The following is a 14,237-nucleotide window of genomic DNA, read 5'->3' on the forward strand; positions in this document are numbered from 1 at the left end:
GTACTTTTTCTCATCCTAATATCAGACATACACAAGGATACAAACTACAGGGATACAAACTTTAACATCATTTGTAGATAACATTAGGATTTTCATGCGAGTCGGCAATATAGAGGACACGACAAACCTCCAATCTGATGTAAATCAAGTCTTTCAATGGGCCACAGATAATGTGATGTTTAATGAAAATAAGTTCCACCATTATGGAAAAGACAAATATATAAAAATGGAAGCCATATATATAAAACACAGTCAAATCACACTATAGGACGAACAATGTAAAGGATCTAGGAGTAATCATGTTGGAAGACCTTACCTTTACAGAACACAATAAGGTAGCAATCACAACTGCAAGAAAAATGACAGATTGGATAACAAGGACCTTCCGAACAAGGGATGCTATACCAATGATGATACTTTTCAAGACACTAGTATTCTCTAGGGTGGAATATTGTTGCACACTAACAGCCCCATTCAGAGCTGGAGAAATTGCTGACCTAGAGAGTGTGAACAGAGTCTTTACTGCTAGAATCCACTTTATAGTGCATTTTGATTATTGTACCGATTAAAAGCTCTAAATCTGTATTCTCTAGAGCGCAGGTTAGATACATAATAATCTACATGTAGAAGATATTAGAGGACCGATACCAAATCTGAACACGGAGTTACATCACATGAAACCAGCAGGCAGGGCAGGATGTGCAAAAGAACCCCCATTAAAAAGCAGAGGTGCAATAAGTATGCTGAGGGAGAACTCTATCTACATCAAGGGCCGAAGACTGTTCAATACTCTCTCCTGCTACACATAAGGGGCATAACTGGCTGGCCTCTCAGTGTTCAAGAAAGAACTCGACAAACCCCTCCAAAGAATACCTGATCAACCAGGCTGTGATTCATATGTCAGGCTGCGAGCAGCCGCGTCCAACGGCCTGGTTGACCAGATGACCAGCCGGGAGGCCTGGTCGGAGACTGGGCCTCAGGGTCATTGATCCCCAGAAGCTACACAAGGTAGGTAGGTACCTTGCTGGTTCAACTTAATCCTCAGCTCTACACAACTGGTTTTTCTGATGTGGGTGTATCACCATTTGTATAGTGATCAGGTGGCTTCTTTGTTGGTGTCCCACCTGCATTCTTCTCAGCGACAGTATGACATTTCTTGGCGGGCTTTCCACCCTTTTCTTTCTCTTCGTGTGTTTTTGCCGATTTTGGAATGGGTTATTTTGTCCTTTCTTGGCAATTTCTGGATTGGCATCTTATGTTTCATAATGCTGCTTCTTATTGTGCGGCATTTGTGGAGCTGCTGCTGCTTACATTCAGGGTGGATATTTCTTCTGCTTTGTTCCACAAGCTCTCATAAGTGTTTTCGCCTCAGGCCTGCTCTTGTGCCGCCTGTGCCTTGGACAGGCTTTTGGACAGTGTTCCTTTCATTCTTCTCCTTGGTTTCTTGTGGCCCCTTCTGTATGTGATTGTTTTTGGGAAGACTTGTTTTTGCTGCCTTTTCCATCTTTTCTGGTTCTCTGATGGTTGACGTGCTCTGGGTGGATCTGGTTTCCCTGGTTCCATGTTCCAGGGCTCTTGTGTCGCAGGTTTTCCGCAGTGTCATTAAGTCTAGCTAGCCTGCGGTTTACCCTTGTGCCCAAGATGTTCGAACATATGCTGCCCTAGCAGCGGTCTTTGGCAATGTCTTTGGTCGACATTCGGGCGCGGAGGTTTTGGGGGTCGTACAGGGTCCTGTCCGACCCCTTTCAAACCGGAACTTTCACATGTCTTGTGAATGTTCCAGTTCCTTTGCGTCATTGTGTGGCCTTGGGACCCCTGCCACGGCCATCTCTCTTCCTCGTCTTGAGACTTTCAGTGCTGCTGCCTCCCGGGTAAGTTTCTGTTTTCCTTATCTGTAGCCGACGGGGCTCCCCACAGAAAGCCAGTGGTGAATGTAATGAAACGGCAATTTCTGGGTGAGCCCCGGAGGCACCCTGACACCCTCCTTCCTTTCAGTCGGCAGCTTTTATCGTTCAAGAACTCTGCCAGCTTACCCAGGGTAGCTCCCCCCTCCTTGCAAGGTAGGGGGGAGGCTAGTTTTTATGACGTGTTGCTTGTTTATTTTCTTTCGAGGGGAGATATTTTGCTCTTTTGAGGATGTAGCTTGCATTGTGTAACCAGACAGTGGTCTGTTTTGATTCACCTACCTTTCTGGGTTATTTCCCAGTCGATGGCAATTATGACATAATTTAAATGTAAAGTGCTCATAGGCCATTGCTCCCTGCACCTCTGAGGCGTCCAGGTTTTGGCTCGTGGTCCCCGGTAGGTAAAGGGCTCCAAACTGATGTAGCACTATATCAGTTCAGATAGCTTCAGGGAGACTCCGGATACCAATAAAGTGGTGTTTCTTTACATTCAACAAGGATTTTTGTAATATTATGATATATTATAAAGGGTTTATGAATTAAAATCTGTGATAATTGTGTACTAATCATGCAAGAATGTTATAGATAAACAAATACAGTGTACTGGGTCTGGGATGCAAAATGTTGTATACCAGGAAAATTGTTTTACATTTTTACAATATTAGTGATATTGAAAGATAAATTATTTGTGAATTTTAGAAATGTAAGCTAATTGTTGACATTTTTTCCTTGTAAGGTGCTTGATGAGCTGATGGATGGAGACATCATTGTGTTCCAGCGTGACGACCTTCTTGATGATCCCAGCCTTGAGCTTCCGTCCTGCCGTGATTACTTTAGGGACCTCTTCTTCAGGGTTGAGGTTTGTTGTTAAATTTGTGTTGCAATTTGTTAGGCTTTGATGGGCTTTAATGTGGGCAATTTGCATTTGCAATGCTTTGAGTGCAAACTATTACAACTGGTTATAGGCTTCTGGGATCTATTTTTTTTTTACCAGTTTCTTCTGCCTGTTTGCTCTGTCCTGTAGTCATGAAACAATAGTGTTATGCACGTAAGATGACTCGGTTAACCTGTAACGTAATGCTATAAGTCACTGTGTAATGGAAGGTAGCAAGTGTAAAGTTGGTGTTTAATAAGTAGTAGTTTTGAGGTTAACTGTGCTGCCTAACGTGTTTGTACCCCACAGGGAGTGAGGTAAGGCTTACAGCTCGGCCTCCTGGCCATTAGGTATAGTGGTTTATTTTTTAGCTTATGTTTATACAGGATTTTGTTGACTTTTTTTAAGTATATATAGTACTGCACAATTTGTAGTGTCCATTTGATAACTGGGGAGTAACTTTGGTTATTGGCTTAAAACTTTGAATACTTATGATGGTGCAAAGAAGATTCTTGTAGTTACTGGGCCATATAGCCCCCATCTCCCCTAGTGGTAGATTTTACAGTTATATAGTTTAATAATCATGTATGGGAGAGGAGGATTGTTAACCTTGAGTGGTTGGGTAAAGTTCCCAGTCTCCGGACACTTTTTGGAGTTAATGATGTTCTCAATGGATGAAAAAGTTATATTAGAATTATTGCAAACTTTATGGAATTAATCTAAGGAGATTGTTCCATAATGAAAGCTGTAGTTGCAATATCCACAGAGATAATTTCCAGGTAACCATAGTTTGCGTTGGCATATTGATGTTGCAAGAGAATGTTGGTTAGTGACATTCATGGATGATTTGCAGGAGGTAGGGACTGGTATTTGGTTTTGCCTTGTTTCTGGTCATTTTGTATGCTTTTTTTTAATATGTATCATGAAGAATATGCGTAAATCATCAATGTAAAGTCACACCATATTCCTTGCACTACAGTATATGGGGCCTTCTTTAATTTTCATTACTGTTCCCTTTAGTGATTTACTCAGTGTACTTGTATTTTTAGTTAATGTATAAATACTACATGCTGTACCTGAAGTTAGCTAACTGCAGTTACTGGATGAGATCTACACTTGTAGTGTGTTATATTGACTGCTCAACTCGAGGAACTTGGAGGACCTTGTCACTTTTTCATCTGATGGATAATATTCAATCTTCTAACTTTTAATATTTTCATCATGACAATGATATTCCAGCCCTTGTAAAGTCTTTGCAGGTTTGAGTGGCCTAAATGGTCATTGCATGCTTGTGGTGCATGCTCAACAACATTAATAGGCTGTTTCTTTCATAGTGAGCATCTACCTATTGATGCATAGGAAGGAAACTTGGTCTTTGGGGAATTTTGCCTAATATAGTAGATGGTTGGCAGAACCTTTAAGATATCGACAATAAAAAATACACCCACTGTCTTATTTATGTGACGTGTTCAAAATTGTCTTGGCACTGTGGAAGCTCATCATCTCAGGATGATGGACTCATGGTGCTCACTTACAATTTTGGGAAAGTGGAAATAGCACAAGAGTTAACTAATGAGTGAATTCATGTCAGCACTCTTAATTATTTTTAATACTAGTTTTATGTTGCTTACAGGTAACTTTCTGTGATAAGACAGTTCCAACAGACCCAGGGTTTATTATGGAATTGTCTCAAAGGATGAACTATGACCAAATGGCTCGAGCAGTCGCCCACCGTTTAGATACGGATCCATATCTATTACAGTTTTTCAAGTCACAGAGGTTAGTGATTTAGTACATGTTTTATTTTTTGCACGTTATTCTTTAAATGTTGTCGCATTCTTGCAAGTTAGCTTTCTTTCCTGGAGCAGGGTACTTAAATTTATATCCCCCCCCCCCCCCCCCCCTCTTGTTTACACATTCTCTTGTATATTGATGCACTCACCTAGTTGTGTTTGTAGGGCTTGATTTTCAACTCTTAGGTCCTGCCTCTCTACTGTCAATCAACTGGGGCCAGATTCACGAAAGCACTTACGCAAGCAGTTACGAACGTGTACATCTTTCCTCAATCTTTGACGGCTTTGGTTACATTTATTAAACAGTTTACAAGCATGAAAACTTGCCAATCAACTGTTGTTATTGTTATAAATAGTCTCCTGGTGCTTCGGAGCTCATTAACTGTTTAATAATTGTAAACAAAGCCGCCAAAGATTGAGGAAAGATGTTCAGATTCGCAAGTGCTTGCGTAAGTGCTTTCGTGAATCTGGCCCTGGTGTACAACTCTACCTAAGTGTAGTTACAGAACGAGAGCTATACTCGTGGTGTCCCTCCTCCAACTCTGTCGTATAGTGCTTTGAAATTACTGACTTTTTGGCCTCCACCACCACCTCACCTAACTTGTTCCAACCGTCTACCATTCTTGTTTAACCCTTGTGTTGCTCAGGGCTATTTGGCCATTGTCACCCACAGGAGCATAACAAAACAAAACAAAAATTCTTCTAAACCTGTTAATTTGTGTTCTCTGATCACATGGGAAAAATAAAAAAAAAAAGTCGTAAGTGGCATATTTTGCCCGCTATAGGGCGGGGAAGTCTGGCAAAAAACAGGCGCTGACTCATCATGTGTCCCAGGCAGTCTGCTCCGCCCCAGCTGTCAGGCAGGAGTGGCCACAAAGAGATAATTACCTAATTATTTCAATATCTCTGATTGATTTTTCTTTGTTTTTTTTTTTTGCTGTAATATTATTCAATAGCATGTAGTGTGATATATTTATATAATAAAATGTGTGAATCATCGCTGTACTCAAAATTATGGTGTGCATAGTGTTGATTCAATTATTATGTTCATCAAACAGTGAACAAATACTTTGTCGGTTATTACACTATATACACAGGTTATATTTAAGTATGTGCATGTTTTGTTCACATAGCGAACCACTAAGTTGGTATTATGAGTCAAAAAGCAACGAGGAGTGACCGCCACACCACCAGCGAGCCACTCACTGCCATTCACTCCCTCAACACCTCACTCGCCCATATTCTCCTCCCACCATACTGTTTTTGCTTTAATTTACTATATACAGACGTTATATGTAAGAATCTACGTGTTTTGTTCACCACAACTGTACAACTAAGCTGATATAGTTAGTTCAGGTACTAAGAGACGTCGCTACACAGTCAGCTGGCGGCTGCCTCCCTCACACATTCAAGGTCAAACACACTGAAATTTCTCCCCCAACAGTACTGTTTGTGGTGTTATTACCCTATATACACACATTATTTATATAAGTATTTACATTTGTGTTCACCATAACGAACCACTAAGTTGGTATGCTGAGTGGCAGTGGCAGTCTTCCACTAGCTGTCACTTCCGCCCTCCCTCACCTCACCTGACTCTGCACCATTCTCCTCCCACCATACTGTTTTTACTTTTATATACAGACATTATATATAAGTATCTGCATGTTTTGTTCACCATAGTGAACAACTAAGCTGGTATAGTGAGTCCAGACAGTAGAAGGTGGTCACACACAGTCAGCAGACAATGCCACCTCCCTCCCCACCAAGATTACTCCTCCCACTACAGCGCTAATTATCACAACAATCCTGCTATTATCAGAATCCTGGTCATTTTTATCACAGTCAGGGATCAATACTATCATTGCTAAATAATACCATGAGCATATATATTATAGCATTTTTAAGCGATGCTGTGGTCACAAGCTGAACAGCAGTGCTGTGAGCTCATGCTACGTGTGCCAACCTTGGTGGCTCACTCAGTACTGAGGCCCTAACACCCAGGAATGTGGTCCATGATTTTTTTTAAAATGGCGTATGTTTACAAGAGCCCTGATGAAGGTGTGGTGAACTCCGTGTATTCGCAGGCTGTTTAAATCTTGCGTAGTGCTCCATCGCAGGTTACTCAACCCTTCATATGACGTGTTGCGCAGTTTAACCCTTAAACTGCGCAATACATATATATAGATGATTTCAGTATCAAAACCAAAACCGCGCAATACATTAATAGCTGTTTTAGTGTCTAGCGCCTTAATTTAAACGCCACGCGTGGGATAGGGGCAGCTATAGTGCAGCCACGCCCGATAGTTGACAAGATGCCATCTAGAAAAAAATTTGTGGCCAACATTCCTGGGTGTGAGAGCTTCAATAATGAGCAAGCCATCAAGGCTGATGCACGCACCATGAAGGAGTTGACCTGGGGTATCTTGGCCCCCTTTGACCCCACTTGGGTTTTGGTGCCCTCTTCGCAGGACTTGTTGTTACAGCTCTGCGTTGTTGTTACAGAACCGTTCGGTTCGAGACCCCCACAGTCCTGGTGAATGGAATGCTTATTTCCACGGAAGTGTGGATGCCAATTTAAATTTCCCATGTTCATCCAGCAATTTCTTGACATTCCTAAGCACTTCTGTCAGTCATACTGTCATATGTTTTACTCCATTAAATGTTGCCCTTCAGGGGCTATTGTCTTTCTCATTCTAAAATCACTGACATTTTCCTTCGATGTAAGGCCTTCTCCTAAACCTACTATATTCTCATTGATTTTTTATCTCTTCAACTGCTCTGTACACCCTAGATAGTATCTTCTTCCCCAAGCACCCAAAAATTAGTGCAGACATACCAAATACTTACCTACAGTGTTTTGAATTAATTTACTGCTTGTGGTAAGCTCCTTCCTAATTGCTTGCCTAATATTTGATTCTTGCTACTTACACCTGTTCTTGACTTCTAAACATACTACTTCGATTTTTTTTTTCAGCCTGTACATATGTTTGTTTCATTTCCTCTATACTTCAGCAATCCCTGAGTAACTTCCTCTACTTATATGTTTATGAAGTGTCCTTATGGCTGTCCTTACCTGACTCCATGTTTTTTCTAGCCTGTAGGGATTTTCCGAGTTCCTCAACATATGTATACATTTTCCTCTTAATTTCTTCAAATTCAACCCCCTTTATTTTCCGTATCTCATTATCTTTCTCAAATTGTTTAATAGGCAATTACTATTCCTTCACCTTGGCTGTCAAGCAGGCAATTTCCTCTTGCTGTTGAGAAATGCTTCTTTCAAATGTAAGACATTTCCTTCATGAATATTTATCATCCTCAATTTTCACTAACCTGTCCATAAGACCTCCATTTCTTATCTCATCCTCGGTAAATCCCTTGAAATTTGTCTCGCATGCTGGCTGATCAGTGTCCATGGAGGCGACCACTTTGTTTTGGTTCCTTCGCTGCAGTGTGACAGGCATCACAAACCTTCCTAAATTTGTATATGTACTTAATGCCACACTCCACTCCATCTAATATAACTTGATCTAGGAATACTTAAAATAGCAGGGACACCACTTGTTGATCTGTCACCCTGTGCTACCACCTAGATAGAGATTAGTTATCTTTCAGCTGTCTGTAATGTGACCATCCTCCATAAGAATATGTAATTACCTTAGTGTAGTTACAGAACGAGAGCTATGCTCGTGGTGTCGCGTCTTACCAGCACTCTGTTATATAATGCTTTGAAATTACTGATGTATGTGTGTATTTATAAGTTATAGTTTTTCCTTGATCATTTAGGCTTCCAAAAATTTTGTAAGAGAACCTTCAACATTATACATACTAACAAGATTTTGCATTTTTTTGTCTTGTTTTTATTTCTGATTATTAGTGATGTTGGAAATAAGTCAATTCTAATGTTTTGTAATTTTGCAGTTACCGAGATGGGCCAGGAAACCCAGTGAGATGTACCTATGAAGGAACCCTCAAAGATATGCTAGTCTGCATGAAGCCACGCCACCCCAAGAAGATATATTATCAGCAGCTTAGTATTAGAATTAATGAACTTGAAAATAAAAGGCAATTCAAGGTAATTTTTCGTATTTGGTCAGTGATTTAGCAGAAATTTAAGTTGCTAAAGGGATAAGAACAATTGAGTCCTGGAGTGAGTTTTACCTCTTCTACTGCAGTTTTTATTTGGTGGCTACTTCTCATGTGCAGCTGATCCAACCACTTGGGCTGGACGGTAGAGCGACGGTCTCGCTTCATGCAGGTCGTCATTCAATCCCGACCATCCAAGAGGTTGGGCACCACTCCTTCCCTCCGTCTCATCCCAAAATCCTTATCCTTCCCCTTCCCAGTGCTGTGTAGTCGCAATAGCTTGGTGCTCTCTCCTGAAGGTTCCCTTCCTCTAATGTGCAGCTGTATTTTTAATAACGTATTCAAGGTTATAATTTTTCAGTGCAACTTTGATTCAGCAGAATACTAGTATCTGGGACCAGGCCCAAGTCCTTGCAATCAGTGATGCCGAGGTGGCATTAGTATGATGTAATATTTTTTAACAATACACAAGAAAATACATTGCAGTGCCTGTTTTGCCTAATATGTGGATTGTACTGTGGATTCGTAGTTCTGAGGTTCCAGGTTCGATCCCCGGTGGAGGCAAACCCAAATGGGCAGTTTCTTTCACCCTGATACCTCTGTTACTTAGCAGTAAATAGGTACTTGGGAGTTTGACAGCTGCTATGGGCTGCTTCCTGGAGATTTCTTAACAAAAAAGGAGGCCTGGTCAACGACTGGGCCACAAGGACACTAAGCCCCGAAATCATCTCAAGATAACCTCAAGAAGATACCATTCATATTCTTAATATTTCCTGTGTTCTGTGGGCAAATTTCACAGAGTAAAAATCTAATTTCAGCCTATCATATGTTAAGATACCTACTAAGAGAACCTGACTAAAGAGATTACACCTTCATTTCCAGTACAGTGGTACTTCAGTTTTCGAATTTAATCCATTCCCAGAGATGGTCTGATATCCGAAAATTTGAGAACTGAAACAAATTTTCCCATAAGAAATTATGCAGATTAAATTAATCCGTTCTACACACCCAAAAATATTAACTGAAAAATACATTTTATATAGAATACTACTCATATTTTTCATACACAAAACAATCGGGTATAAATATAAACCATAAATAAAACAAGTGAACATTTAACTGCACTTTACCTTTACTGAGGACCCTTGTTGGTGTATGGGAGATGGTGAGGAGGGAGGGAGGAGTGCTGTTGGTGTATGGGGAGGGTGAGGAGAGGAGAGGAGGAGGAGGAGGAGGAGGAGGAGGAGGAGGAGGAGGGAGGAGGTGGTGAGAGATAGAAGGACCGTCCCCTGCTCGCCTCAAACACTTTCATGTCTGCATCACTGGTTCCAAAATTTCCTTTCACACATTTCACTGCCTCTGTAATGTGACAGCCAGTCAGAACCAGTCAGTCAGTCATATCATGTCATTCAGGCATTCACAGTCAAGACCAGTCACAGGCAGTCATAGCCAAAGGCAGTCAAGCATTCACAGTTGTGGTAGCAACCGGTTAGGCATTTACGGTCAGTCACGCATTCACAGTTAATCAGGCATTCACAGTCAATCAGGCTATAACAGTCACAACTAGTCAATTAGTAAGCAATAAGAGATTAATGTCAGGCGCTCAGGGAGGCTGCCTTCCGACCCATCAGCTGGTAGCAAGGAATCCCACTGTATTAATACTGTCCATAATATTAAAAGGGTACAGTTGCGGGGAGGGGGGGGAGGGGGCAGTGTGGGGGATGAGGAAATGGAGGTAGCGAGGAGGGTGTGGGATGGGGGGGTCTTTGGGAGGAACTGTGGGTGACCAACTCCTGTGTTAGTCCTAGTTGGAAGCTCGCCCACCCACTCTACCACCTGTCCTGCTACTCATCTACCCACCCACTGTCTCTTGACCGCCCTGTTACCACCCGCTATGTGCCTGCCGTGCCACCCACTGTCTCTTGACCGCCCTGTTACCACCCGCTATGTGCCTGCCGTGCCACCCACCTCCTTAGTCTTCTATCTGCCACCCACCTCCTTAGTCTTCCATCTGCCACCTGCTACTGCCTGCACTCCCACCCACTATTCTCACTCGGCCAAAAATCTCACTTCTGCCCGCCTGCACACTGGCACCTGCCAGACCACTACTGCCCGCCTATCCACCCACTTTGCCGCTCACCCTGCTACTCATCCATCCACTCAACGCTCACCTCCCCAACCACTCGCCTTCCACGTGTTCTTTCTTCCCCTTACATGATTGTTACTTAGTTACTTACTAAGTTACTTAGTTGTTAAACGTTACTTGTTACTTACATGATTGAATACCCCTTGATTGACCATTATGACAAAATCACTGAGGCATTAGAAGAAAAACAGAATGCAGATGTTGTATACACAGATTTTGCAAAGACATTCGACAAATGTGACCATGGAGTGATTGCACACAAAATGAGGTCAATGGGTATAACTGGTAAAGTAGGACGCTGGATACTCAATTTCCTATCAAACAGAACACATAGTAACAGTCAATCAAGTAAAATTGAGTCCGAGCGCAGTTAAAAGCTCTGTACCTCAAGATACAGTCCTTGCACCACTGCTGTTCCTTATTCTCATATCAGATATAGACAAAAATACAAGTCACAGTTTCGTGTCATCCTTTGCAGATGTTACAAAAATCAGAATGAAAATTACCTCTACTGAAGACATTGAAAACCTACAAACAGACATTAACAAATTTTTCAATTGGGGAGCAGAAAATAACATGATGTTTAACGGTGATAAATACCAGGTACTCAGATACGGTAAAAATGAGGATCTAAAACATAATACATTGTACAAAACACAATCGAATCTGTCCATAGTAGGAAAACAGCATGTCAAGGATTTGGGAATAATGATGTCCGACGACCTAACGTTTAAGGAGCATAACCAAGCAAGTATTGCGTCAGCCAGAATAATGATAGGATGGATTACGAGAACCTTCAAGTCCAGAGATCCCATCACAATGGTTGTACTCTTCAAATCACTTGTGTTGTCCCGTCTTGAGTACTGCTCAGTACTCGCTTCCCCCTTCAGAGCAGAAGAAATTGCTGAAATAAAGGGAATACAGCGAACATATACGGCACGCATAGACGAGATAAAGCACCTAAATTATTGGGATTGTCTCAAAGCTCTCCAAATGTACTCACTAGAAGGAGACAAGAGAGATACCAAATAATATACACATGGAAAATACTGGAGGGACAGGTCCCAAATCTACATAGTAAAATAACAACGTACTGGAGTGAATAATATGGAAGAAAATGCAGAATAGAACCAGTGAAGAGCAGAGGTGCCATAGGCACAATCAGAGAACACTGTATAAACATCAGAGGTTCGCGGTTGTTCAACGTCCTACCAGTGAGAATCAGAAATATTGCCGGAACAACCGGGGACATCTTCAAGAGAAAACTAGATTGTTTTCTTCAAGGAGTGCCGGACCAGCCGGGCTGTGGTGGGTATGTGGGCCTGCGGGCCGCTCCAAGCAACAGCCTGGTGGACCAAACTCTCACAAGTCAAGCCTGGCCTCGGGCCGGGCTTGGGGAGTAGAAGAACTCCCAGAACCCTCATGAAGCAGGTATATTTCTGGTAAACTGAGCAGTCTTCATCTCGCTCCCCGCAGAACAGAACAGAACCACACTCATTGCAAGTACATATATCAATAAACTCGAGCACCGAGGCAAACCTTGAGTACCGAGTAGAATTTTTTTAAGAAATTGAGCTCGAGAACCGAAAAATTTGAAAACAGGTGCATTTGAAAACCGAGGTTGCACTATATTTCTCAGAATCCACTTCCATGTATCTTATCTTTTAAAGGTAAGGCCATGATCCCAAAATGTTGTATGTGGACCTGGCCCATCAACTTGTCCACAACATCACGAGGGCAATACTGTAGATATAATGGATAAGAGTAAACCTATTTAAATTAAAACGAGGAAGGATGAGGTGGGACATCAGTGGAAGCTGGACTTGAAATTGAGTCGAAGAAATGTAAGGACCTTCTTGTTTCCTGTACGGGTGGTTGGCAAGGGGAATACGTTAAAGAAAAAGGTTATTGAAGCCATTCCATTCACAATTTTAAGAAGAACTATGATAAAAACATTAATGCTGAGAGCATAAATGGCTAGGAGGCCTAGTAAAGAGCTGGGATCTTTGGCTTTGCACACTAAGCAGATCCCCATATATCATCCAGTTACAACTACTCTGCACCCACTTTATAATTACAATGACAGCTAATTACTCCCGTTTTGTACGACAATTACTATATATATTTACAACAGCTCATCCTCCTGTTTTAGTAAATGAGGACCATAATATACCGATGTACAACACAGTTAGCAAGTAAAAATCATTACTATTGAATTTAGACAAACCAGAATTTTTATATATATATATATATATATATATATATATAATATATATATATAATATATATATATATATATATATATATATATATATATATATATATATATATATATATATATATATAACTGAAAACTCACACCCCAGAAGTGACTCGAACCCATACTGCCAGGAGCAACGCAACTGGTATGTACAGGGACGCCTTAATCCGCTTGACCATCACGACCGGACATAAGGAAGTGATAGCCGAAGCTATTTGAACCACTTCCCCGCCGGCACTCGGATGGTAATCTTGGGCATAGCATTTTATCCGAGTGCCGGCGGGGAAGTGGTTCAAATAGCTTCGGCTATCACTTCCTTATGTCCGGTCGTGATGGTCAAGCGGATTAAGGCGTCCCTGTACATACCAGTTGCGTTGCTCCTGGCAGTATGGGTTCGAGTCACTTCTGGGGTGTGAGTTTTCAGTTGTATATAGTCCTGGGGACCATTCAGGCTTGTTTGCATATATATATATATATATATATATATATATATATATATATATATATATATATATATATATATATATATATATATTATATATATATATAAAAATTCTATATATATATTCTATATATATATTCTATATATATATTATAAAATTCTAAATATATATATATATATATATATATATATATATATATATATATATATATATATATATATATATATATATATATATATATATATATATATATATTGTCTGCAAAGACAAACTAACTTAACCTTCGTAGGCCTAATACACGATATCTGAGGCTTAATATAGTACGTGTTTGTGTGTGCTATACTAGGCCCTGGAATATTTAATTTTTTTTTTTTAGCTTCATTTTCTGGGGGGAGCCCCTACAGCTCCCCGGAGCTATCCAGGCTGATATGTATATCATTAGACTTTGCCATCAGTCAGTGTGAATGAAGTTCTAGGCCTACCAGGGACCACGAGCCAGAACCTGGCCCCCTCAGAGAAACACTACATTCAGAGATTTACCCAGTTCTTTCTAAATCAAAATTTATTAATTATGCATCTATTATTTCACATTGTATTTTGTGTTGATATATTTAGCACCTAATTGTGCTTCAGGGTTATTAATTTAAGAAGAAATTTCATTATACTAGTCTCCTTTGGGAAAATTGCCAGATCGAGTGAAATATCCCATGTACCGAATTGGCTTTAGCCCC

The 14,237-nt window shown here is 40.8% G+C and overlaps 1 protein-coding gene across 2 annotated transcripts in view; it reads left to right on the top strand.

Annotated features, from left to right (window-relative positions):
• The window catches only part of Usp7 (Ubiquitin-specific protease 7), a 76,072-nt gene that overhangs the window by 49,314 nt on the left and 12,521 nt on the right, over positions 1-14,237 (top strand). For both annotated transcript variants that reach the window (XM_045758694.2, XM_045758695.2), the window contains exons 16-18: positions 2,641-2,763; positions 4,412-4,557; positions 8,493-8,646. In XM_045758694.2, the coding sequence (XP_045614650.2) occupies positions 2,641-2,763; positions 4,412-4,557; positions 8,493-8,646 (423 nt within the window). The remainder of the gene's footprint in view (positions 1-2,640; positions 2,764-4,411; positions 4,558-8,492; positions 8,647-14,237) is intronic.

Source organism: Procambarus clarkii, chromosome 59, assembly GCF_040958095.1.
Source record: "Procambarus clarkii isolate CNS0578487 chromosome 59, FALCON_Pclarkii_2.0, whole genome shotgun sequence".
Classification (NCBI taxonomy): Eukaryota; Metazoa; Arthropoda; class Malacostraca; order Decapoda; family Cambaridae; genus Procambarus; species Procambarus clarkii.